Genomic DNA, 26,817 nt, shown 5'->3' on the forward strand with positions numbered 1-26,817 from the left:
TGCAGCAACATATGCTAAGGCCTTATTACAAGGGATTCCTATAAATGGCATAAAGGATTAATAATGTATTTATAACACAACTTTGTTTTAGTATAAAGTGATCTATAAATTTGTAATAAATGTTTTATAATGTTTTTGTAGCCTGTTATAAATGATAAATGGGAGACTATAGATGCCACATCAAATATTCATGCTGTATTGTGTGCATTATTATGCCATTACTGTTCAGGAAACCATTAATAATAAAGTGAATGGAGATGTAAAAGTTGCTGACATGCCCAGCAAGCCATTTATAATGAAATGTATAATCCTTACCATAAAGTAAATACATTGGCCAGTGATTGTTGATGAAATGGAAACACTCTGAATTATTTGTGAGGTATTTATATATTAATGTATATTATCCATATCATGTCACAGAAATGCCGTTAATATATTATATGTATTATTGATTATTTTAACCTAATTTATAGGCAGCTGTTTAAGTGTTACCTTGTCTCTTCTCATGTTTTGCCAGCTGCATGAGGTCTGGTGAGTTATTTTATGGGATGCATGTGCTGCGGGGCAGCTGTTGCGAGCTGGCCATGGCAGCGCCGGAGGGAGCCCAGCGGGGCAGGGACGGGGAGGAACTCTCGGTCTTTTCCAGCCCGAACGATTCCATGGTTTCATGACACTGGTGCGCTGCCCCAGCAGGGACAGACCCCTGCTCCCGGCTGGGCTCCCTCCCTCGCCGCAACGAGACCTCTGGGCCGGTTCTGGGCAGGTTCTGGGCAGAGCTTCGTCCTCCCTCCTCCCCGTTCCCTGCCCGGCTCTCTCTCGCTCAGAGGGGCTTTGGCGGCTCCAGCCCCTCTCACACTTTGTGTTATTTGGTGATGCTGGGGATGTATCCGCAGACCCAGCTCGGGATTATCCAGCCGACAGTTACGTTTAGGTGATTTACGGTGCTTTTTAACTTTCTCTCCTCCAAACGGTCAGAAGACATCCCTCCCAGTGTGAAATATGATCCACGCCTCCCCTGGTGGCCGCCCCTTCGGGCAGGACATTTTGACATTTTTGTGTGGGAGCGGAGGAAATTCTCCTCGCCCTCGGTAGCAGCGGGCCGCGGGGTGCCGGGGGTGCCGCTGCCCGCTCCCTGAGGCGAGGCGGTGCCGCAGCCGCGCCTTCTCCGCCTCTCTCCCGCCCCTCGCCCGCCTCTTTCCCCGCCTACGCTGCCGGTCCGGCCGCCACCCGCCGGCTGCTCGGCCCGGGCTGGGCTCGGCTCGGCGCGGAGGGTCCCCGGCCCTGCCCGGCCCTGCCCGGCCCCGCGGCTCGGCTCCCACCGGCTCCCCGCGGGCCATGGCGGCCATCCAGAACCTGCAGCTGTGGTGCCGGCAGCAGTGCGAAGGCTACCGCGATGTCAGCATCACCAACATGACCACCTCGTTCCGCGACGGCCTCGCCTTCTGCGCCATCCTGCATCGACACCGCCCCGACCTCATGTGAGTACCGTGCCGGGCATCGAGGGCCGCGGCGGGGCTGCGGGCTCGGCGGGGCTGGGACCCCCCGATCAGGGTCCGGGACCCTCGCTGGGCTGTGGCCATCCCGCTGTCCATGGAGTTATGGATGAGCTGTGGCCATCCTACCGTCCATCGAGCTATGGATGAGCTGTGGCCATCCAGCCGTCCATTGAGATGTGGATGAGCTGTGGCCATCCTGCTGTCCATCGAGCTATGGATGAGCTGTGGCCATCCCACCATCCATCGAGCTATGGATGAGCTGTGGCCATCCTGCTGTCCATCAAGGTGCAGACCCCAGGTTCTCCATCCACTCAAGAACCCTCTCCAGGCTGTGGCCACCTCACCATCCATCAAGATGTGGACCCTGGTCTTCCACCTTCCCCTGGCTCTTGCCTTCACTGTGGGCACATCACCAGCAGCATTCTGCTCACACCCACGCTGAGAATCTCCAAGAGGAAAGCTCTGCTCTCACAGCCTACGTGCTGGTTTTTTCCATACATTTTTCCTTTTTCTTCCCTCAGTAGCTGGATTATAAATGCTCTAAATGCGTCCTTTCCATTGCAAAACAAGTTCAGGCACCGATCTTTGGGGCAGCATTTCCTTCTTTGCTGTTGTATTTGCTCTGGCTGGGCTCTACTTGCTCAGCCCAACAGCAGTGCAGTGCTCACAAGTCGTGAGGCAAGGGCTATTTAAACAAAATGCAGTAAAAGGGCAGGGCCCACAGCCATTGGATTCCTGCACATCCTTGTTTTTCCCATCTAGAGCTCTGTCTGTGGGAGGTTGAGTCCTTTCCACGCCTTGCTGGTGCCATTGCTGGTGCCCTGTGGGTTTGAACTTGCCCTGCCCAAATGTTAACATCTTGGAAGGTGAATGGCCAAGGGGACTCATAGATTCTGCTTCATAGTTGGGGTTTTTTGAGTTTGACTTATTTTTCTTCTGGACTCTTTGAGATGGGGGGATTGAGCTGGAAGATGAAGGGAAAGGAGCACTGGAAAGAGTGCCCAGGAGTATTGATTTAAGCATTAGGTTTCTCCTGGTCAGATGTGCCCAGCTGGGTGAGGAACAGGTTGGGTGGTCTGTACTGCAGTTTTCCTCCTGTCCTATATATTCTCCCTTTTTCTTCATGCTCCCAGGACAGCCTGCCACATGGGTTTGTGTGCAGATATCCCTCTTGCAGGTGTCTTGCTTCTAGTTGAACCCAAGAGAAGGTCTCTCCTTTTCTCTCTTCTGTTGTCTTGAAACTTGACAGAAACTGAAGCAGGCTTGTGCAGCAGGAGGTTAGTTCCTGCAGGAGGTTAGTTCAGGAACTCCAGGCACACTTTGTTGTCCCAGTGCTTGGGCAGTCACTGTTGTGTTGCTGTGTATGACTTCCTGACATGTTGTCATGTCCATGTGACTCCAGATATTTCCTTTCCTTCCTTTGATTCACAGTCCCAAAAATACAAAACACCGGGGCAGAAAGGTTGAGGTGTTCTTGTGGAGGGGCTGTGACTGCTTCCTGCAGCTGGCCCATTCAGACCATGGCTGTTCACAGGGGCTCAGCGATGTGAGAGCTGGAATAATCCTGTTGCCCAGTTTAGTGAGTTGTTTATAATTTTTGAACTGTGCAAAAAGGGTTGTGGATAGACATCTCTTCAATAATTTTTTCTATGCTGAAGACAGAAGATGTTCCTTGAGACATCTCTCTGTTCCCATTCTTTTTTTTTTTTATGGGGGACATTCCTCCTGACTTTGTCTGGGACATCACAGAAGCTCTTTCTGACTCGGACCAGTTCAGCAAGGGCTGCCTGAAGGTTAAAGTAAGAGAAGCCTTTATTTGTGACCTCCTTCATCAGTGTCAGTGCTGTAATACAGGAAAGCACCACGTGTATCATTGGCTGGGCAAAGTCCTGCTGGAAGGAAGTGGTCCTTTCAGGTGGTTGGTGGCCAGGGTTGCCAAGTGCCATGTGTCAGATCCTGGGGCAGAATACTTGTGCAGATTCTCCACGTATCCCTAAAAGCTTCTATGGGTGTTCTTGGTGCAGGGTACAACGGTGGAGAAGTGCAGCTGGGTGCACGTGTGACTGTGACTTCTGCTTCCCAGGGGTCCGTCCTGGACTCCTGTCCTTCCTTCTACCAAAAATCCTAGTTAAAGATTAAAAACATCAGACTGAAAGTAAAACTAAAGGAGGGATATTTGGTGTTTGGAGTGCTTGGTGTGTTTGCAGCAGCTCTGCTGCACAGATCACTTGCAGAACGTGATTCAGTCACAGCATCGGTTTTGCAACAGTGTGTTTTCTGTCTTGGTTTACACAACTGGCATTCTTGGGCTGAGTGCAGGGGATTTCTCCTGCAGGAGCCTGACAAATTACCAGGAAAACTTCAAGCTCAAAACATGGACATAAACATGGGCCTCTCTTGTGATGTATGTAGCCCAGAAGACGGGCTGGTGTGAGTTTCTCCTTCCTTCCTGTTTTCTTGCTGGAAAACATATGGAAAATATGATAACTTCACAAACTTAGCTGATGTTGGCTTGTGTGTTACCAGTGAACAGGGCAAGCTGTGTAAAATTAGAAATGCATTTCCCACTCACTTCCCACTCATGCAAGGATGCTCAGAGGGAGTGGAGGTCCATGCTGAATTACCATGGAAATACACTTTTTTTTTTGTCCCAGATGAAGCGTGCTTTAGAGTCAGCTGGGCACACACACTGTGTCAGGCAGGCTCCAACCCGTTTTCTGGGATGCTTGTTGAGCCTGGGGATTTCTCTTGTCAGAGGAACATGAAGCCTCATGGCAGCGTGGTAGGAGGTTGAGGTCAGCAGCTGCCACATGTGGTGGTGAAGGTTGTGCAAGCTTCAGCCACGATTTTAGTGGCCTTGTCCTGATACATGAGTTGGAAGAGGCAGGGGAGCTGTGCACGCTCACTCAGATATTAATACCAGATGTCAAGGAAAGGTTTTGATTAAGATCCTTCTCTTCATCCAGGATCTTGCTCTTTCCCAGACTGCAAGCTGGTGTTCTGGGAATGGGCTGGTGGTGAAATCCCCCTTGGCAGCTGAGCAGCAGCAGTGCTCTTTGCTCCAGCAGCATTTCCAGGTCACTGTCAGCTCAGCAGGGCAGGATGAGGTCATGCTGGCCCTGCTGGGGATGGGTTCTGCAGACTCTCAGCAGAAGGTTGGGGTGAAGCAGAGCCGCCTGCTTGGCCTGGTGGGTTTGTGGTTTGTGTGACAGAGGGAGGATGGCTTGGACTTCATTTCGGCAGCATTCTGTCACTTGCCAGCCAGAGCATGGCAGTGTGGAGCAGGCATTCCTGAGAGGAGGATGAGCACATGGGGGACATCTCCCACCTGGAATTCCCAGCCTTGTCCCACTCCTCCAGCTTTGCATCTCCAGAAAGAGCACAGCTGAAAGGTCCTGTTCCCAGCAGAGCATGCTGGATTCGAGCCCCCTGTTCAAGGACTGTGAGCTGGCAAAGGGTGCCTCACTCTTTGACAGTGATCCTTTTGACTGTGGGAAGATAGTTTGGATAGTGCAGAAGGTAATTTTCGAATGATTAACTGTACTGATTACCAAGAAGTGGAAGCAGCCTTGCCTGCCCAATGAGGATGGGCGTTACAAAAGAGTGGGCTAGCTGGTAGAGTTATAGGTGCAGCTGAAGATGGAGCTGAAGTTTGAGACCCAGTGTGCTGCAGTTTGGGATGGAGTCTGCTGGCTGTGCTGTGAGGTGGTAAGGGACACGTGGTAATGCAAGGGACAGACAAGGTAAGAAGATGATGTGTGAGGGACAGTCAGGGTAAGGTGGCTGGGAAAGGGACAGGTTCGGGTTTAGCCAGTCATGCAGAAGGAAGAAGGGAACTTGCCGAGAGGAGTCAGAGCTGTGTGGAGCTGCTTGTAAGAAAAGGAGGCAGTACTGTGTGAAGCAGCTAATGAGGAAAGGAGTCAGTGCTGTGTGGAGAAACGTATTTTGATTTAGTGTTTAGATTAGCCAGCTCTTGTGCAGGAGAGGAATATGCAGGTTTGACATAGTCCTTTGCAGACAAATACTGAAGGGTGTTATCAGTTTTGTTGCTTACTTCTCACAACAACAAACCCTAGAGAAACTTTCCTAGGAGCGGCTTCGACCTCAGACTCTGTCTCTGAAACAGCCTCGGACTGAGCGTCACTCTCCTGTTCTTCAGCTTCAGTCTCCCGCTCCGGTTCCTCCTCTGCTTCCCACTCAGCTCTCCAGTCTTTTAAAATTTCGTAAAGCTGTCTCCATGTAGCTGCCAGATCTGCAGCGGACTTGTCCCCTTTCGATATTACATCTCATAATTTTTTCCCGATGTCTTTCCACGCTCTGACACTAAAAGCGGAGCTCGTGTTAGTTTTAAAGTCGTGCGACCTAGCCCATAAGGCTGGGAGGAGGGCACAGTGGCTGGTTTCAATGCCTCTTTTTTCCAATAAGGCTTTCCATGTCGACAAAACAATGCTTTCTTCACATGATATTTGACTGCACATCTTACTGTCTGTAGAGAAAATAACACAAAAATGCCAAAAAGCAGAAACTTTTTTTAGTGCCATTGAGTCTCTGGGAATTTTTTTCTTTCAGTCTGCTTCAAGGTCAAGTTTCCAATCAAGTTAGTGCTTGCAGCAGCAGGGATTCCTCCTGTGGAAGCACATGTGCTTGCAGAGGACTGTGGCATGTTTGTGAGTGCTGGGTCTGTGCAGCTGGAGCAAGGGGTGGTCACGGAGGTTTGTGGGCATAAGAAATGTTCAGCCACTTATTTGCTAAGGGAAGGGGGATTTTTTCAGAGCTAAAAACTCCTCCTCTATTTCTGTGCTAGTGAACTTCACTCTGATTTGTTTCCAACACTGGAGGCCTCTCTTGGGTCACATTTATATTTTTCACATTTTCCAATTAATTCAGTTGCCTGTGTTTTCTCAGTGGAGAACTCCTACTTCTCTGTTTGTATTACTGTTGCTGTCTTAGGATTACATTGGTCCAGAGAGCTTTGTTATTCCAAGATAGGATTCATCAGCAAGATGAATTTCCAAAAGAGATATTAGATGTAAGCAGTTCACCTAACTATCCAGGGAAAGAATGATGCTGAGAGGAGACTCTTGAAATGGCCAAATAACCTGGTTGTTTGCACTTTCTTTTGAGGAATAGAAGGGGATTTGAGATATTCACCATCAAAAGGTTGGTTTTAGGTCTCTGCTGCATGCCAGGGAGTGCACACGCCACCACAGCAAACAGCCCTGAGTGTGGCTGAAGGCCACTGATGGACAATAAAAGTAATTCCAGTGTCTTACATGTCAGAATGACCAAGGAAACAGGAGCTCCTCTTTGTTCTTGCAGTGTTTTGCTGCATTTCCATGCTACAGAGACTATTTGGGAGCAGAACTGGGAATGAGGCAAAGAGCTGAAGTCACCTCCTTCAGCTGGGTCTTAAAAAAGCCAATTTTCTGGCCTGACTTAACCCAAGGATGGTTGTATCTATTGTTTCACGGAGGCTTTTTTGGCGCATGATTATTTTTGTTGCTCTTTTGTCTCAGGGAAGGGAAATCTTTGGGCAGGAGCACTGCTTGAAGAAAAACCTCTGCCATTCCGTTTGATTTTGCACAGGAAAGAGTCTGTGGTTTAGAGGTGGGATGTGCCTTGTCTTTATGAACTCTTTGGGGGAGTTTAACCTCAGAGTCTTATCTGTCATTCTTTCTCTCCTTATCCCACATAGCAATACCAGATGTGAGAAGCAGGGAGGAGGCATGGACTGTGGCATGATGAGCAAGCCTGTTTAAGGTGCCTCTCTTATTTATGATGTAATGCTCCACTTTCTGTGCTGAGTAGATAAAGGACCTGGCTTGCTCCTTACTGTTACAAGCAGTGGAAAAAGTTCCCCTGCTGCGATACAGATCATATGTTTCTCTCATGAATAGGTTGCTGTGTGCCAGCTTTGCTCTGGCTCTCAGGGTTACCCTGGCACCTCCCAGAGGGGGAGGAATGGGTTAAGAAGGTGAGTCCACACTGGGTATAAAGGTGCTACATACAAGAAATGCAGAGCTGGTGCTGTTTTCTGTTTATCAGTGAGAATTCCCTCTCAGGTGTCAGGCTCTTGCTCAGCTCTGTGCCAGCAGACACAAGGATTGTAAGGTGAAACAGGGTTATCAGAGAGGAATTGACCCTGCCAGCTTGCCTGGGCAGGAGGAAGGAGTGTTGGAGAGCAGGGCTGCCAGCCAACAGCCAGTTTTGTATTCCCTGTTTAGCAAGTGCCAGTCAGTTTAAAACAAAGCTGATGATGGCTGTTCCTAAGCAAGGGACACCCTCTGCTATGGGTGAGGGAGCATGCTGTGTTGTGGTTCTACTTCCAGTAGCACAAGCTCTCTCCTTTGCTTTCAGCCCTATCCCAGCACATCCCAGGTTCTGAGTTCCCAGCACAGTGCAGAGAGAGTGGCATCTGGGTTGGACCAGGGACAGGGAAAGCAAATCTGGGGAGAAGTGAAGAGGGAAGTGATGTGTGGGGACAGCAGAAAGGAGCTGTTGACTTTGGCTTGGATTTGTGAACAGTAATTGTCACTTCCTTTTCAGTTACTGATTATGAGCACAAATCAAAAGTTACAGCCCTAGGGAAAGCAGAGTAAGATTTCTACTGGCAACTTTGGTGTTAATCAGATGCAGTATGGTGGGGGTAGAGGTTTTCCCAGGCAGATCTCTGGTGCTGGTTTTGTGGAGTTCTGCCAGAAGAAAAGATTTTTGAAGCCCAAACTCATGTGCTGTTGGCCCCAGGAGCTTCTGAGATCAGAGGATATGGGTGTGTTGGAGAAGCATGTGATACGTGCAGTGTGTGAGGGATCCATGAGAGACCTCCTTGGAGCTGAGCTCTCTTTGTGTGGAGACAACTTTCAAGACAGGAGAAGAACGTGGATGTGACTGGAAAGTATTTATGGGGAGAGACTATTAATACCTGGCCATCAGGTATTGGTGTGTCTTTTTGAGGTGGGAGAGAAGCAAGGTTTTTCTGGATGCCAAAAATCCACCCCATGAATTAGAGGTTGCTCCTGACTGTAAGAACCCCTCAGTCTACCTGGGATGTTTTTGCACTATCATGTCCTGTCCACAGGCAGCTGTGGGAGTCAGCCTTGCAAAGGCAGATGTGCCAAAATTGTCCTGTGCTGTCTGTGGGCAGATGCTGTGCCTGCTGCACATCTCTGTCCTGGGTACAGCAGGTCTGTGACCCTCAGGTGGGATCTGCCACGCTGCCCTCTCTGGAGCAGTCCAAGGGTGGGATGGGGTGCTCTGTCTCTTTAGCCAGTGAGGCTCTGAGATGTTTGAGCACTGGAAGTGGAGCAGCTCACTCTACATCACCAACCTGAGACTTTTCTCTTTCTGTATTTTAGAAACTTCGACTCCCTCAGAAAAGAAAATGTGTACGAGAACAACAAGTTGGTAAGTGAATTTTAGTATTTACTTTTGATCTAATTCGTGACCTGGCACTTTGCTCATGTGATTTAGCAACAGAAACTCTGCAGACACAGTGTACCCATTGTGCTGTGTTCCAATCCTTTGCCTTTTTCTGCACCTTCCAACCTTCTCCTTTCAACAGCAATGTTCAGCCAGGCTGGCTGCTTGTGAGCACCTTCAGACTGTTCATACTTCTTAGCTGGCTATGTAGTGATGCCTGTTTCCAGTGTATCCTGTGGCAGCAGGAGCTTAGGCAGAGGTGCTAGAGCTCAAAACATGGACATGTTGAGTATGTGATGCTCCTGAGGGATGGAGCAGGAGCTGAGAAGTAGCTGGTGTGAGAAGGGAAGCACAGGGAGTGTCCTCCTACTTCTGTTCCTTCCTGGTGCAGGGAATCAAGGTGGATACATCCTAAAACCTAAATGCTGCCTGGACACTTCACTCCAGCCTGGTATTGGAGTTTCTCATGTTCTTTCCACAAAGAAAATAGAAGTTAGGCAGGCCAACCCCCTCCCACACTAGATTCTAGCACAGTCTCAGTGATCCAAGGAAGGATTTTCCTCTCCTTCTCTCCATTGCAAAAGGAGAGGCAGCGAATTATAACACTTCTCTTCCCTTGGCATTTCTCCACAGAGTTTCATGTCTGCTTGGCAGGAGTTTGGGATATGAACGAACCATGGCAGCTTACCCTTGTCAGGGCTGGAGCAGTGACACGCTCTTAGGCAGTGAGCTGACTGAAGTGCTTCTTGCCTCTGGAAGAGCTAAACTTGTCCCCCTATGGCTTCTGCCCCCCTTCATCCCTGGCCATGCCCACAGCTCCCATCGCAGTCCCTGGGCTGCAGCCTGTGAGCAGTTTGTGACACTCGGGGGTTCAGCCATGTGTGTCCCTCTCCTCAAGGGGAGAGCCAGACCATGCATTTTGCCCTGGAGGTTTGGAATTTGGCAGGAGTCGGGGCCTCTTTGCTATGCAAGCGGATCTTGGCTGAAGTGCTGAGGATCCCTGAGTGTTGCTCCTTGTCCAGCTGGGCTGATGGTGTCTGCTTGTGTCTGGGAAATGAGCTCTGCGAGCTGCCTCTGCTGCTTTTATTAATGAAAAGCTTCTTTGTGTTTCTCATAAAGAGTTGCTCCCCTCCTTTGTTGCAGTCTGTGTGTCCCCTCCTCCCCCTTTCTTAGTTTCTTTTATGTCCTTTGTTTTGCTGTCTCTTCCTTTCTCCACCTGCTGCGGGATGAGTTGTCTGTGGTGTCCTTTCATTGCTGGTGTCCTTGGCTGTGCTGTCCATGGGATTGACCCTCCACCTCCCTGTGCTCCTGGGCTGGCTGCCCCTTGGGCTGCTCTCCATTCTAGCTCCTACACTTCTTTGCTCTGGCTGTCCTTGGGATATGAGTGGGCCTGATTTCTCCCAGCATTATTCCTCTGCTATTGTCCAGACCCATCTTGATGCCTTACTTGTCAGAGGCATTTTTTTAAAGGGCTGTACTGTGCATGCAAAACAGCCTTGTTTGAACTGCAATTTGTCATATAAGGTCTTCCATCAAGGAAGAACATGTCACTTCTCAAGTGCCACAAGATCAACCACAAACTCTAGAAAAGTTTGAGTTGGTGGCATTTTTTTGCTAGAGATTTCAAAAATCTATAAAGAGGAGTAAAGCTTCTAGAGGCTTTGCAGTCAGTGCTGGTGGATGGTGGTGTGGTGTAGCAGGCAGAGCCTGTACCAGGCCAGCTCAGGTGGCCTCGATCATATCTCTTTCCCATTTTTCATGGACATGGCAGCCAGTGGCACTTTCTTCCCTTGGAATGCACTTGGAGTTACAGTGATGAAAAACATGATGCAAAAACAACATGTTGGTCCTTTAAAGGCCAGCCTGGGCAGAGGAGAAGGGCAGCTGAGTCCTGTTAGTGGTCTCCAGGCAAGAGCAGTTCCCAGGAACATGAGGATGCTGCAGGCACAGGAGATACCATGTCCCAATGCTACTCTCTGCATTGCTCACCTGCCTCTGGCCAAACCAGGCCAGAGCATCCTCCCCTTCGTGGTCCAGGCATCCCCTCATGTGTAGTGTCCCCATTGCCCTGGTGTCACCTGTGGCCCATTGTGGCAGGAGGTGGCATGATCTGTGTTCCCACTAAACCTTACACCAGGAATGTCCAGCAGGAAAACTCGACTGGTCTGACCAGTTGTGCAGCCAGTGCAGCGGGGAACACTCCAAAAAATGTATTAAGTACCAGTTTACAAGACAGGAAAGTGCCAGGCTGGGCTGGCAGCTGGGATGACTCAGCCGGTGGTAACTGGCTGAAAGTATTTTTAATGTCAGCTCTGTTACATTTTTACTGGGATAGCCAATGGAAAAAAATGGTAATTATCTTGCTGAAAAATAGTGGCTGTTTGTTTCTTCTAAGTAGGAATGGTTGGCTTGTACACCAACACTGTGTGTGTCCGTGCCAGAGGTCAGATGCAGAGGGGTTTAATGTATTCAAGTTTTTTTTTTTAACCCTTTCATTGTGGAATTTAGCAGTAGCCTTCCTTGTGCCTCTGGTCCTGCAAGTGCTGTTTTCCTTTGCTGTACTGGCATTTCAACAGGCTCCAAAGGAGGGTGAAAACTGGGTTTTTTCCCATAAGTTGGGAAGGAACAAGGCTGGAGAAGGTCCTTAGTAAAAGCCTTAAACTGAACTGAGCAAGGGTGAAGTTTGGATGTTGAAATTTTTTTTTGTATTCTATTAAAGGCTTTTGTTCAGAGGCAAGAGAAAATAGCTTTTGTCTCCTTTACCTACAGTTTCAAAGCAGAGGACACCACAAAGAGGACTATCTACCCCAAATACATGTTAGGCAGTGTGGAAACAGTTAAACTGGAAGGGAGCTATGTATCAGGAATTCTTCTGCATTACACCTCTTTTCCCCCTTTCTGGTCTGGGAGAGTAGGATCCCTCCTGCAGCCCAAGATTTCCCATTTTCAGATGGAGAAGAGCAGGCAGTAGGAGGCAGGAAGCTTTCACATTTGCTCAGCACTCAGATATGAAAGCTGCCTGCAAGCACCTACCAGCCCACCGTTAATTGGGGAGTGCTCCAGGTTGGGCTGGGAGCCTGGAAACAGCTCTGCCAGCCTGGACTGACACATCCCCTTCTGCCAGGCCTGGCTCTCTGCAGCTGTGCACTCACACACACAGGCAGGCTGGAGGGAGAGCAAGGGAAGCCCAGGTGAGTTACTGTGCACTGAGCTCTGGCCAGCTTGCCAGGCCAGATTGCTGGCTCCTTGCCTGGATTTCTCAAGGCAGTGGCTGGAAGCCATGACTGCATTGGTTCCTATGATGTAGGAGTTAAACTGGTGCAGCTGTTCCCCAGTAGAGTTATTATTTGAATAAGGCTGTTTGCAATGCACTTTCTTACTTATGATGAGGAGCAACTCTGCTGCCTGGTGTGGACAAGACTCCTTTATTTTTATTTCTTTTTTCCCCTTCTCCAGGCATTTCGAGTGGCAGAGGAGGAGCTGGGGATCCCAGCCTTGCTGGATGCAGAGGATATGGTTGCTCTGAAGGTACCAGACAGGCTGAGCATCCTCACCTATGTTTCCCAGTATTATAACTACTTTCATGGACGGTCTCCTAGTAAGTGCCATATTCCCTGGAGGGGTGGGAAGGATCAGGGTTTCATTTCATACTTTCCCTTGCCTCCTAACAAGCTTGAAAAAGCAAAATAGACTGCACTTTTTGGTACCAGAACTATTTCACTGGGGGGAATCTGAATGCTTTGCACACCAGCCTACTGTTGTACAGTGCTTTTGTAAGGGTACAGGGCCATGTCTTGTCTTTGAAACTACTGCCTTAAAATTTAAAATAGAGTCTAAAATTTCTTATGGTCCAGCCAGAGGGGAGCACTGAAGGTTTCTCTCCATGGTCCCCACCTCAGCTTTCCATTCCTGAGCATCTCCACCCCTGTTCCAGTCTTTGCCATACCTGAGGGCTGGTGAGAACATGGAATAGAGCAAGCCTGAGCTTGTCTGTGAGGCTGTGCCAATGTGACAGCATCAGTGGTAGGGCTTGTACAACACAGCAGCACTGATAGAAGGAAGAAGAAAATGATCACCCTAACTGACATAATTGTGATAGAAATTCTGTCAAACATAAAACAGGCCACAGAGCTGCCAAGGCATTACATTCACATACTGGAGTGTTTAGCTGGGCTCACAGGAGCATTACTGTAGTCTTGGTTTATATTTGGCTTTAAGCTCACACAAAATGAAGTAATATGATAAACCAATTTTAGAGGTTCCTCCAGAGGAAACTTTAGAAAGTGGGACATGAATGCCTTAACTGGCTAAGGTGAATCTAAATGGAGAGATATGTATTGAAAATCATACATCCTACAGTCCTACATCTTGGAAAGAAAGAACAATTCACTCAGAGCTGTCTTTAATGTTTAAGCTCTTCCTACTTCTCCACCTCTTTACACATTAAAGCATGCTTTTTCTCTCCCTCCACAACTTCTTCCCTCCCCCTCTTCATTTTTTATTTCTTGTTTTAAAACTGTTCTGATTGAAATCAAGCAAATTCCATCGTGTTTGTGCCAAGTGCTGAGAATCTGGGTCAGGTTGGGGTCTTTGCCCCCTCCCCCCCTGCATCTTGTCTACCACGCCATCAAGCACAGCACATTTTTATACTCTCTAGTGTCCCACAAAACACTTTGGTTGCATTCCTGTTGCTGGGGTGAATGTGAATGTCTGAAAATGAGCCTAGCCTGGAATGTGCCCTCTGACACCAGCGAAATCGTGGAATCACAGTCATAGCCTTCAGATGGGTTCCAGCAGGACACAGGAGGACAGAGAGGATGGGCAAGCAATGTTTAGTGAAGTCATGCTTTTGTGGATGAGTAGAGTTGAAGCCACCCATCTTTGTGCTGGACTTTGGGAATTCAGTAAATGGCACAAGTGGGAAGTGAGGGGGCAGTCTGAGCCTGAACTGTTTACTGGGTCAGCTGTCCCCTGCTCCCTGCAGCAGGAGCCCTGGGTGTTTATTTGGAGAGTTGGCTTTCTTGAGGGCAGACTGCTGGGAACTGGGCCCCCTCTCTGCTCCCTGCCCTTTCTGTGTTTACTGAGCAGGGTATAATCTCTTTTCAGATGTGTGGCCATTTGAGTGTCATGTGGAAAGTGAAGCTGTGGCTCAAATATCCCACAAGGAGCACAGACACATCTCATTCAGAATAGAAAGTGGTGCAAGAATAACATCTCTGTGAGACATTTGGGATTTGTTCTGTAAAACCTTTGCACAAAGCCTTATTTCCCAGGGAAGTTTCCCTGCACTTCCCAGGGCACAGAGCACCATTCCCTGCTTGACTGAAGTGTGTTGGAGATTCTCTTTTCTCCACTTGCAGCGAGTTTTGAGGGGTTCTATTTGATCTGCAAAGAAAAGAGAATTGGGCGTTTTCAGGCTGCTTGTGGCAAGTCTTGGTTGCCACATGAGCACCTCTATAGAACCTCCAAGTCTTTTCAGAATTACCCATTTTTAGTGGTCATTTCCACATTCAACGAGGTTGTTTGCTCTGTCCCAGCTGGGATGTGGGGTGGACACTTGCAGCAGTGGATGGTCAGGCTGGTAGGAAGTCAGGAGCATAGCAATTTGAATGAAGCAAACCCTCTGTACTTCATCTCCTTTGCCATAACACCTCTGCCTGACCCAGCAGGGCCTGTTTCAGTCAGGATCAGTTCCAGCCAAACCGTGGGCTGAAATTGAAAACCCAAGGCCTTGTTTGCACTATCAGTGGATGACTATTTGCATTTCTTCACTTTTGCATTTCTTATAATGAAATTTCCTGGGAAGAAAAATCCAGCAGTTTCAGAACATTGTTACAATTCACTTGTTGCCTCTTGCCCCTCAGTCCAGTCCAGAACTGCTCATGAAGGAAGTCTGTGTCTCCCTGTGTGCTTTTCATGTTACCCATCAGGCACCTCTGGATATTCTTACTTTGTAAATTATTCCTAAACCTGTGAGTTTTCCTTGTTTCCTTCAAAATACTTCTTTCTTCCGTCCTTCCAGTTGGAGGCATGGCTGGAATCAAGCGCCCTTCCTCTGAAGCTCCAGAGCAGCATCCTGAGAAGAAAACTGCTCCAGAGCCTCCTAAGCCAGTGCCACCAAAACTGCCTCCTGCCCACCCACCAGCCAGAGCTAAGCCGAAGGAAACCTCCCCAGTTACTACGGTAAGAAATGAGTTTGGGTGTTCTTTGTACTTTAAATCTGTTCAGTGAGGTAGAGAGTACTGGGCTAGTTCACGGCTCCTGGTGGTAAGGACTTAGTCTCAAAATTTTCTGTTCACTATGAATGATTTAATCCAGAGGTCTGATTCTGGCATAGATTGAGGTGGGAGTCACTGGAAAACCATCAGTCAGCCTGGATACCTCGAGAACAGGATGTGGGTGTTCTAGGAAATGGATATGCTGTTCCTAGATATTTGGGATGGAGATTTTTACAGGATGTAGTATTACTTTTGCTAGAAAACATTGATCCAATTATTGTACACTGTTTCAAAGCAGAGTAGGGATGAAAACAGGGTAGAAACCCTTTCCCAGCCAATTTAAATCAGAGACCTTTGCCTATAGGCAGGCAGGGCACCCTCGTCCTCTGGCTTTGGGGAACATATTCCCCATACTCTGTCCTTCCAAGAGCTGTTCCACTTATGTGACTTCTATGACAAAGGGATTAGAGGCAGAGGGGATTTCCTGGATGTCACTTCTCTGTCCTGGCTGTGCATGCCAAACACTCGCCTTCTTGGGAGATTTGTAGCTGTGTCCAGGGCCATGGTCTTGTCTGCTCACCGACTGCTTCTCCCCCACAGAAAAGGGTCCTGGCAGAGAGTGGGAATGTCCCCAGCAGCAGCTGTGGGGTCTGTGGGAAGCATGTGCACCTGGTGCAGCGCTACTTGGTCGATGGGAAGCTCTATCACAGGAACTGCTTCAGGTACAGCAGCTCTTCCAAGCAAGGGCACAGCCCTGGGGGTCACAGAGGGCCAGCCTGGTGCCTTTGGGACTGGAGAGAGTGGTGTGGCACATTATTTTCAGAGTGGAGGCAAACTGGGCTTGCTGTGTGTAAGGGAAACTGTTCGTACAAGTCTGTTTTCATCTACACCTTCCCTGCTTCAGGCTGTGCTATCAACAGCTCTTGTTCTGGTGCCTGAGGAATGAGCACACAGGGTCTGCTCACTGCCAGTGTGGTGCCTTCACCCTCCTGTGGATGGTGGAGTCATGCCTGCACTCCCAGCTGTGTGTCTCCCAGCACTCTGGAGGATGTTTCCTGAGACTTTTGTATCCACAGGTGCAGGCAATGTTGGAACTTGCTTCTTCCTGGAAGCTACAAAGCTGGGCCTGAGCCCGGTACATTCATCTGTACCAGCCACCAGCAGCCAGACAATGTCCCGATCTCTGGTCTCCACAGTACTGAGAAAAAACCTGACAGTACCCCAGCCCCTACTGCTGCCAGGGCATTCCAGAAAGCAGCAGAACCCAAGAAACCAGAGCAGGTGTTGAAGAAACCCAGCCAGGAAGGCCTCACTAATTCAACCAAGCCATCTGTTTCATCTTCTGGAAGTTCTGGCTTCAAAAGTGTAAATACTCCATGGTTCTCCTCAGCTGTAAATAAATCAGATGAGTGCAAAGGTGCCTCTTTGGGGAATAAAACAGATCTCCATGAAGGCACACCATCGAGGCCTCCTTGGACATCCTCTGCAACAAAAACACAGCAAGCCCGAGAAAACTTTTTTCGGTCATTGGAGTCCTCCAGCAATAAATCTTCTGACACCCAAAACCAAGTCCAGTCTCCTCGTGGCCCTGATAAGACTGCCCCTGCCAGAACCACTGCAGAGGTCAGTCAAGTCATTGCTGGGAAGGATCAGGCACGTAACCATATTATACAGGCTCTGTCTGCATCAAGCACTTCTCCAAACAGGCCAGGAGGACTCAGTTCCACTGGCTCCTCAGCACCTGGCAGGTAAGCACTATTTCTCTTTCCCTTTTTACTGCCAAGATATTCCTTGGGATAATTTGGAGAAGCCCCTGCATCTGTCTTCTTTGTCCTGACTGCTCTTGTGGCTCAGGTTTAAAGGCATGTAGAGGGACACATAAAAATCATTGGAACAGAGGCAGATTAAAAGGCCCATCCTTTCAAAAAGACTCACTAGGTTATTCTTTTTTGCAGTGGCAAGTTTTCTACCACCAGCTCTCAGAGTCCAGCTCCAAAAACACAGTCCAGCAAAACAGGGTACACAGCACCAAAGCAGGAAAAGATTACAAGCCCTGTGCCCAAGAGCCAGGCTGCCAGCAAACCTGTTGAGTCTTTGCACAAGCCAGAGTCAAAAGGCATCAAAGGTGAGGATGAATGATTCACACAGTTCTGCTTGGACACAGCACTCCAACTTTAATGCCTTCCTCTTGGTCCAGTACAGCAAATGTGTCCATGACTCCTGTCCTTTGTTTTTGTACCACCGTGTAAGGGTTTTCTGAGCTGTGGGGCTCAACACACCTCGATTTATCCCTGTGCAGTGCTTCCTCTAGCATGGTGAGTTCTGCTACTCTGAGGATCTCCAGGCATTGGAAGTTGTACTTGCTGTCATCAAACATTGGGATCATGGTGGCTTTCAAAGCCTTAGGTTTTCCCAGGTGGGAGATCTTGCCAGAACTTTGGGATGATTTTTTTAATTTCAGTTGCAGGTCACTCAGCCTCCTTGTCTGTTTTGAACCAAGCTTCCATCATGGTGACTTAGCAGTGGGCCAGGGGATGATATTCTGGGGGCTCCCAGGCACTTTCAAGTGGCCATTATTTTTCTGGGCCAGAAGAAATGTCTGTTTGCAGTTTGCTGTGACGTTGTGGGGGCTTTTTGTCTCTCCCTCTTCCTGCCCCAGCCTTTGGTCTTTGAGATCTGAGCTGTTTGTGTTGTATTGCTCTTGAATGTGCCTGATCATGTACTCTGTGGCTGAATTTCTGTAACTATGTAGCTTTTAAAGCATTTCATCTGAGAGGGAGAAAATGCCACTGAGATTACTTACTACCTATTGTATCTGAATCTGTCCATGTTAAATTTGTTGAGCTGGTGCTGGTTTGCTGCAATAACATCATAGTACCTGCCCCAGTGCATGGCTTATCTCCTAGGATTCTCCTGAGAATCAAATCTGGCTTGTTTCTTTTTATTGGATGTTTTTGTTCTTGTTTGTTTTTATTTACCTTGCTATGTTCTTTTCTTCAGGAAGCACAAATGTTGCTGACAAGAAGTCTGAGAGCCCAGAAGGGTGGAGATCTAGGTTGAAGCCTGTAGCCAACAAGTGAGTGTCTTTGGAGCTGGTGGGTTTCCATGACAAGTGTCATGGATCTCCATCCCAGGTGGAGATCCACACCAGAATGCCCAGAACTTTTCCTGTGGACCATTCTGCAAGAGGGATTGTTTCCTACCTTAGTTTTTTTTCTTTGCAGGGACCAAGATGGCTCTAAGAAACCTACTGATAACTGCCAGGTGGGAGCAGGGAGCCCAGCCCACAAGGAGCCAAAGCCAAGCCCAGCAGTTGTCCCACCAGCAAAGCAGGACTCTGGTATGAAGGATAAAAGCTTTGCCTTCATTTTGCTGATCAGGAAGAGGACAGGCATTGGTACTGCAAGGCCCATGTGAGGAATGTGTTGGTGGAGACTGTGCCTTGATTTTAGGGATCTTTGCTCTCTGCATCTGCTCTAGTCTTGTGGTGCCTTTATTTTGTGCATTTGATGGGTGGCCTCCCATCCTCCCCCAAGGAGAGGGACTCAGTCTCCATAAGGTTCCCTTCTTCTGCAAGACAGCCAGCAAGATTTCACTTACTCTCTTGCATGACTGTGTAATGTTGAGAAGTCTTAGTGATGGTTCCCAACTGTTTATTCTCTTCCCAAATGTTTATTCTCCTCTTACTCTGGCCTTGTAATGAGTGTTTCTTCTCTGCTTACTTTGGGCTTATGCCCTTCATTATCCTCAGGAGAGGAGGACTAGGACTAGAAATGGAGTTTAGTAGTGGTGAGTGCCAGAGATATTGGGCAATAAAGGGATTTTTATGAGATGAGGGTTGAAATTTCTTACCCAAAACCTGTCTGTGCTTCTTAATCTAGCTTCATCTGGTGGATTCACAAAGAAGTTGTTGATTCCCAGCTCAGATCTTGTCAGGAGCTGTCAGAATTCAAAGCAAGACTGGAAAGATCCTGGAGGGTCTGCCAAGAAGGAGGAAGATGGCAACCAATTGAAAACAAACACTGCTACATGTAAGATTTCTTCTGCCTACTAAAGTCACTCTCTCCTCTGCACTGTCAGGGAACAGCCTGAGTGGTCAGTATGGGATATGTGTCCCAGAGTTTTCTATGGCTAACCCTGTGGCTGTTGCCATGGTGGCAGAATCTGTATAATTAATTTTTATTAGCCAACTTGGCCTAAGCAGGAAGCAGCAAGGCCAGAGAATTCAGTGGGAAAGGAAGAAATTGAAATAGGAATTTTCCAAGGTCACTGCCCTGTCATTCTTTACACTTAGTGCTATGAAGAGGACCATCTCCTAATTTGGGGAACTGGGATCTCGTTGATATCTCTGTTCCTCCTCAGTTGAGTGGCTTTAGAAAATAAAAGGAATGCAGAGAACTGTCATCCAGAGATTCCAGCTGGCGGGACCCACAGGAGCAGGAGCCAAGGCTGTTTCTTTGATTTTCAAAGATATCCTGACCAGTTTGTCCTGACTCTTAATCCAGTTTCTTACTCGTGTTTATTCAGCCACAGCTTTACTCTGCTCCTCTCCTCCAATACCCAGTTATGCTTGCTCTGGCATTTCCCACTGCAATGCTAAGGACATTTTCTGGAACTAACCTGATGTTTGCTGCTGTCCTGTTTCCTCAGCTTCATCTCGCCTTTCCTTACCCCTTCTTGCTGTGCTTTACCTGTCTGGAGTAGAAGATTCTCACAGCAGGACTCAGTTCTGCCCCTGATATTTGTCTTGGAGCAAGCAGGATGGGTTCTGATGCTTTATTTTTAGTTAGCTAGTTCCAGCATTGTCCTTAGCCAGCACCTTTGACAGCTAACAAACATTCAATCTCCAGTTGTGCTGTCTTTTTTAAAAGTTTGCGGTGCCTCCCTTGCCAGCATTTTCTCAAAACTTTCTACCTCCTCTTTGCTCAGACTCAGCCCCAGGGTTCAGCATTAGTCTCTCCCAGGAAGTGAGCTGTTAAGATAAGGGAGGCCGGTTTATATCTGTCTTTCTAAAGGTTAATGATTGCTGTGGGAGAGGGCCACTGGGAAATTTTCCTGGCAGTCTCCCCCTACTTTTTCCCACCTGAAAGGCTGGTTCTTGCTGCTGTCACTGGGCAGGCTGTGGGTTAGGGACAGAGCTATTGCTCCTCTGTGTAGATTTTTACCTCAGCACTCAGCTGTGAACAGTCAGCTGCTGTTCCTGCCCTCAGTCCTGGGGTTGTGTTGAGCTGTGGATGGTGGGCATTTCTGTAGATCATTCCTTTTCTGTGGTGGTAGGTGGTGTTTTCTGTTGAGAAAGGAGGCTCCAGGGTTTTCCTGTTGACTGTCCTACTTCTAGCTTGCTGGCAAGCAGCCAACCCATCCCGTGTCTGTCATGCCAGAACCTGAAGGTATCAGGGGATATCAGATCCTGAGCTGGTCACAGGGTGTCATTTTACAGCCTCTTCCCCTCCGGTGACCGCGGAGAGAACGTCATCAGTGGTGCAGCTTTCTGCCTGGGTTGGAGGTGCTGCAGAGGCCACGTGGAAGGAGCCAGGAGATTCAGGACTGAGCTGGGAGTGGGAGGTGTTGTTTAGGCAGACTGCTCAAGGCAGGACAAGTCCCTCTTGGAGGAATCTTTAAGAGAAGTGTGAGTTGCAGGCAGGGCACAGGCAGCAAACCAGCAGCATCCAGAACACAGCCACATCCAACGTCTTCTCCTTTTGCACTCCTCCTAGAAAGCACAGTAGAGCAAGGGCTGGGTAACTGGAGAGCTGTCCTTGAGCTCTTCCTCAGTCTCCAGAGACTCTCAGGAGGCTCCCCTAGTCTGTCTGTCCTGTCTTTCTCCTTGTGTGTGCTGAGACTGCATCGCTGTTGCCTTTGTTTCAGCCTGCTCTTTTGATAGTGGAGTTTTCCTTCCTTATCACATCATCCACTCACGCCTCTGTTCTCTCTCTGTGGTAATTATCCAGCCCAGCCCCTCGGGTATCCAAATACCTCACACTCTTCTGTAGTTATCCTTGCAGCACAGTTGGGCAGAGGAAGCTGAGGCACAGTGGAACAAATACACGTTGCTTAAGGATTGATTTTAATAGGTGTCCAGGGCCTAAATAATGCTGTGTAGTGGGACCTAAGGGACTTCTCACCTAGGAAGTGTTTTGTGGGAGGAATTGAACTGTAGTTTCCTGAGATCTACACTGAGGTCCCCTAGACTATCTTTGTTTCATCAGTATTTACTGATACTCCTCTGTAAAAGAGCACTAGAGGGACATTTTTAGTATGTCTTGGTGTTTCCTGTGACAGTAACACAGTCTTTCTGTGCTATCCTTTGGAAGCTTAATGAGGAATGGGTTTTGCCACAACAAATATCTTCAGGTTTTAACAAGTTAGTGAATGAACATGGAAGTCAGTATTCTTGGGTGGAAGTTCCAAAGTCACACCTGAATTAGGTGACTGTCTATACCCTGAAAGCAGCAATCTGTGACCTGAGTGACAAGCCACAAGGAGTAAAGCAGACTGTGAGGATATGTCTCTTACTTTGGTCAGGCATGTGGATGCATGTGAATCAGCTGTGACCTCTGCTGGATAGCTGGGACCTGTTGTGCTCTGGTGGTGTAGGCACTGTCCCACACCATAAAATTATTTAAAGGTTGTTTTGACATTCTTTGATTTTTTTTTTTCCATTTTTTTTTCCTCCCTTCTAGTTAAACTCTCTGTTCCAAAAAGCAAAGGCAGTCTTCCAGTGGTGTCCCCAACCAAGGTATGGCTGGAAACCAGGTGTAAGGGGAGCAGCCTGGGGTTGTTCAATATCCTCTGGAGTGCTTGTCCAGATACATCTAAGTTTGTCCTATTGGGAGGGTCTGTTTGGATACCCAGGCAAAGGGTGAAAGGCTCTAGGGCAGAGACAAGGTGGAGAAGCTACTGGTTATCTTCCATGCAGGGAGATAATCAGAGCTGGAATGAGACAGAGCCAAACAAAACTATGGTAGATATTGCAGTCCCCACAGAAGAGGGGGGGAATGTCTGCAGACTGACAAGTGTGGGTGGAGTTACCACTGGCAGCAGATGTGTCACAGCCTTGCAGTGCCCACTACTCTATTGTGAGCAGCCAGCTCTGGACCTTTGCCCTTCCAGGCTGTGGCTCTGTAGCTGGGCTTCTTATTCCCGTTCCCATCTCTGTTGTGATCTCAGCAGGCAGTCTGAGGGTTGCTAAGCTGTATTTGGTCCTACATTTTTTTCCTAGCTGCACCCAGACTACCTCCCTGAGGAGAAAATCCAGGAGAAGGTTCGTGATATCGAGAAGCAGCTGGATGAGCTGGAATTGAAAGGAGTGGATCTGGAGAAGCACCTGCGTGCCTGCGAGGGAGGTAAAGGAAACCTGGTGCCAGCTCTGCTCTGGTGGGGAGGTGTGGGGCTCGTGTCCTACCCCTGGACACTCTTGGCTCCATTTTAGGAGCTCAGGTGAAACACCAGGTTGCCAGAGGTACCTGGTATACAAAGATAAAGCCTGAGGAATATTGAAACTTCTCTGGCTGTTTGGTAACATATTTTTTGAGCAACGTCTTATGTTAATTTGGCTGAGGAGCAGAGAGTTTTGGAAGTCCTGTAGCAGAGTATCCATAAGCAGTTTCCTTGAATCCACAGGGAGTGACCTGCATCCCTTTTACCCAGGAGCTCCAAAGATCACCTATTTTAAGTTGAGGTTGCCTGGGGCTCACATAAGTCATCCTAGGCTCTCCCTCAAGAGATTGTGTGTTTGAGCAAGGGGGACTGAACTGATGCAGCTTCTTGCCCTTTGTCTCCTCTGTAGATGAGTCTGAGGATGCCCTTATGGTGGATTGGTTCAAACTGATCCATGAGAAACAGCTGCTGCTCAGACAGGAATCAGAGCTGATGTACAAGTGAGTACAACCAGAAATTCACCTGTCTGCTTGTGCAGTTCCTGTGAGCAGTGAAGGAGAAGGAGTGTGGCAGCCCAAAAAAATGATATGCCAGTTGGTGGGATGAGAAGGGTCGAGGGTGTCTCTGGGAGAACTGCCAGCATCATGGTGTATTATAGCTGGTGGGCCTTTGAGCACCCCGGCTCTGTGAAGAGCTTGTGAGGAGGGAAACTTCAGAAATGTGATGGAGGAAGATTTCCCCTGACCCACCAGCCCCTGCCCAGGTTGTGGGCAGCACAGAGATGAGGCTTTAGCTTGACAGGAGAAGGATCCAACCCTGGGACATGTCAGGGCAGTAACTCATCACTTCTTTCATTCCTTCCAGGATGAAGCAGCAGAAACTGGAGGAACAGCAGTGGAATATTGAGATGGAGCTGCGAAGCCTCATGAGCAAACCAGGTAAGGACTGGCCACACTGGGAGTCCTGCTGGCCCCAGGAGCCTCCACTTTGTGTGCCAGGCCTGGGATGTCCTTCAGATCTGAAGGCACTGCCAAGGGATTGTAGGTACACTGAAGATGTCCCCTGACTGCAGCTGTCCCCTGTCACTCCCTGTGACATCCAACCCACCTCTGCTTTGTGAGGGGATGTGGGATGTGCCCCTGAGTGTAAGGAGAGTAAAATTAGCCTTGCTGGAGCAGGGTGGAGGCAGGAACCACAGTGGGGAGGTTCTGCCTGTAGCTGTGAGATGGACTTTCCTTGTCTCGTGCAGAGGAACGAAAGACACCCCGGGAGAAGGAGCGAGAGAAGGAGCTGCTGGAGTCGTACCTAAACACGGTCAATGATCGGAATAATATTGTGGATTGCCTGGATGAGGACAGACTCAGGTGAGGGTGCTCAGATGGTGGGAAATGAGCCAACACTACTGTATTCCACTGCTGTCCAGGCTGTAGGGAGTGGATGAGTGGCTGTAGCCCAGACTGCTGCTCCGTGAGAGATTGGTGGTCACCTGCCATCTTGTCCTAAATGCTGCAGTCTTTGCATCCTTGGCAACTGTTAAAAAGAGATAAGGACCACAGCCCTGTTCTCTCTCAAGCTAAAGCTGCTCTGAGAACAGGGCTGTGAAAATGCATGGAATGCAGGGAAGAGAGGGAGAGGCTGAAGATGGGGAGGCTGGAGGCAGTGTGGGAGATGCACAAGGAATCTGGGAACATGAAGTCAGGAATGTGCTCCTCTTGCTGCAGCAAGTGAAAGAACAATTGTAGCCAAGAACTGGATCCTTCCCAAGTTCAAAGGAAGACTGCTATGTCAAGTAGCTGGATTTGTGCCTCCTGATGCTGAGAACAGCCTCTATTTCTTGGCTTCAGAGCACCAGCTCCTGCTTGTGGATTCTGGTACTGCCCAGGACAAGGTGGTGATGGCAGTGTGCTTGCCCGTGATGGCAGTGAGCACCTCTGAACCACCCCAGGCTACTGTGTCTCATCTTCATTCATCTCCTGGGGTGTGGTGGTGTCTCACCACTCCCTGAACTCGGGTGATTCATCAGCCAGCTGGGAGAAGGTCTGGAAATCCCACACAGGCCCTTGCTTTCAAGGGAACCAGATGCAATTTGCTAATGTCTAAAACTCTAACTGTTGGGTTTTTTCCCTGCAACTTTCTCAGGGTGTGCTGTGGAGGTTGGTCATTTCTTACTGGGGAAAAAGAGCAGCGTTTGCATGGACTTTGGTATCTACCAGTTTGTCATGAACACAGCAGTTTTCTAATAGCATGTTGTTCCATTACAGAGAGAAAGAGGAAGACCAGATGTTGGCAGACATGATACAGAGGTTGGGTAAGGACTCTTTCTTCTCTTACAGAGCAGCACTGGGGCTCACTGGGACTATGGGTCTCAACCTGCTTTGTGTCTACTCCCTCTCCTGCAGATGGATCTCTTGAGAGCCAGGAGCCAGAGAGGAAGAAGAACAAATTCAGCTTTTCCAAAATATGGAAGCAGAAAAAACAAGAGTAAAGCTCAGGAGCTTGATGTTCCTTTTCCCAGTGGCCCCCAGAGGCCCATCAAAGGTGTGGTCCTTCCTCAGTGCTGCTTTCTTGGAGCTGGGCAGTACTCTGAGAGGCCCCCAGAGGCCCATCAAAGGTGTGGTCCTTCCTCAGTGCTGCTTTCCTGGAGCTCCTGGACTGTGAGAGGCTCCTCTGCTCCCTGATATGGAGACTGCAGGTTTGCTGACCAAAGGGACAGTGTGAATCCTCTCTGGCCCTTCTATGGGGCCCAAGGGTAGCTTTCCCAGCACATGGACTTTTAAGACTGTTTTCCTTCTTTGGCTCTGGGTCAGAGCTGGTTCAGCCTTGTTGGCAGATCAGTTTGCCCACCCAGTTTACTTGGGTCAGTACAGTCCTGAATGCAGGAGCATGGCCCTGCATGGCACCCCACAGTGTCCCATACCTGCCACTAGTACTGCACCCAGGACACTGCACTGGGCTGGTGGAAGGGCCATTGTCCTTCTCTTCCTCCCTCTCTGTTTGTGCTGTGGCTCTTTGGCCAGGATCAGAGATGCAGAGAGGGAGATGCTACAGGTCAAGAGGGATTGATGGTTTCCCTCTTACCACGCCAGTGCAAACTGGAGGCTCCATGTCTGGGGGAGCAGAGAGCAGAACCACCTCTGTGTCTGTGGTGTGCAGTGTTCTCGACCCACAGCAGTTTCAGCAATAGTGATTTGTTTCCAGACATCTTTTGGAAGTTGCTGTAGGCTGATTTTTTTCAAAGCATGAGAGGCTGCTCACTGCTTCATTCCCTCTGTGGGGGAGATTTGTAGCCTCCTTATTTCTATGACTGCTCAGTGAAGCAGTGTTTTTGTTGTGTCTGGCCTATCCTCATGAAAATGGACAGAACTATTATTTTAATAACCTAGTGCTAACTAGGAGCACAAGGGAATTTATGGGTTTGCCTCACCCCTGAGTCTTCTGCATGTCACCAGTATTTCAGTTGAGCTCCATTCTTAGACAGCCAGTGCCCTCAAGTAGTGTTGTGGGTCACCTTGGTGAGACCAGGAGTGGAGTAGGAGCAGGTTCTGGGCTGTTGCAGGGAGCCTTTCCACTCTTCCCTCCTTCCAGTGTCTGCAGCCAGACACCTGCCCTGGGGTGCACCCTCTGTTCCCAGTCAGCCTGGGGAGCAGGGATGGAGAGAGCCATGGAAAGATCAGATTAATTCGTGATGCCTTTGGTCTGTGTGGACCTCCTTCCTCCGCTCCAGGTACTCGAGGTTTCTCCAGGTCCTGTTGCCCAGCAGGAGCAGGGATTTTGCCGTGCCGGCGGCAGAGCAGAGGCGATGCGTCCCTTTCCCACGAGGTGGCACTGGGACTCTCCGGCCCGGGCAGGGATGGGCTCGGGGTGGGACCCAGTGCCCGAGGGGCTTCCTGGAGCCCGCAGGGGGGACCGTGGATGTGCAAGTGATGGGGTACCCCGTACATGCATATGCTTTCGCCCAATAAAGAATTACTGGAGCAAATCTCAGCATCGCAGGGTGATTTGGGGATTCTGGGGATATGGCTGTCCTGGTCACTGTCAGCACTGATAGTCCCTCTCTGGAGCTTGGTGTACCTGTGATGGAGCAATCTTTGCCCAGAGCCTGTCAGGCAGCTGCACGTCCTGGGGGAGCAGTGGCACCAAGGGGTTTTTCACTGACTTTGTTTTGGTGTCAAACTCACCCCTACTCTCAGGTAAATGCAATTCCTCCCCTTGCTGCTTTAGCATCACACATGTCCCAAAGCTTGTGGGGTCCCAGCCTGGCCAGCAGATGTGGGAGAGGCAAGAGGCAGAGCTTGTTCTGCCCG

General features: G+C 49.0%; 1 protein-coding gene across 2 annotated transcripts; it reads left to right on the forward strand.

The window, feature by feature from the left end:
* The first annotated feature begins 1,297 nt into the window (after positions 1–1,297).
* On the forward strand, positions 1,298–25,138 carry MICALL2 (MICAL like 2). 2 transcript variants are annotated; one of them, XM_014870060.2, is made up of 17 exons: positions 1,298–1,478; positions 8,852–8,900; positions 12,372–12,513; positions 14,938–15,098; positions 15,734–15,855; positions 16,210–16,881; positions 17,089–17,258; positions 18,134–18,209; positions 18,358–18,473; positions 19,015–19,164; positions 21,817–21,872; positions 22,356–22,479; positions 22,923–23,013; positions 23,378–23,451; positions 23,763–23,877; positions 24,775–24,821; positions 24,913–25,138. In XM_014870060.2, exons 1-17 carry the CDS (start codon positions 1,336–1,338, stop codon positions 24,996–24,998), a joined length of 2,394 nt encoding a protein of 797 aa, XP_014725546.2. In that variant the 5' UTR covers positions 1,298–1,335; the 3' UTR covers positions 24,999–25,138. The 2 variants fall into 2 exon arrangements, with proteins under 2 accessions (XP_014725546.2, XP_088030467.1); XM_088174341.1 differs by lacking the exon at positions 1,298–1,478 and adding an exon at positions 7,085–7,103.
* The last annotated feature ends 1,679 nt before the right edge of the window (positions 25,139–26,817 follow it).

The sequence above is a fragment of the Sturnus vulgaris genome, chromosome 16 (assembly GCF_052056855.1).
Source record: "Sturnus vulgaris isolate bStuVul1 chromosome 16, bStuVul1.hap1, whole genome shotgun sequence".
NCBI classification, from domain to species: Eukaryota; Metazoa; Chordata; class Aves; order Passeriformes; family Sturnidae; genus Sturnus; species Sturnus vulgaris.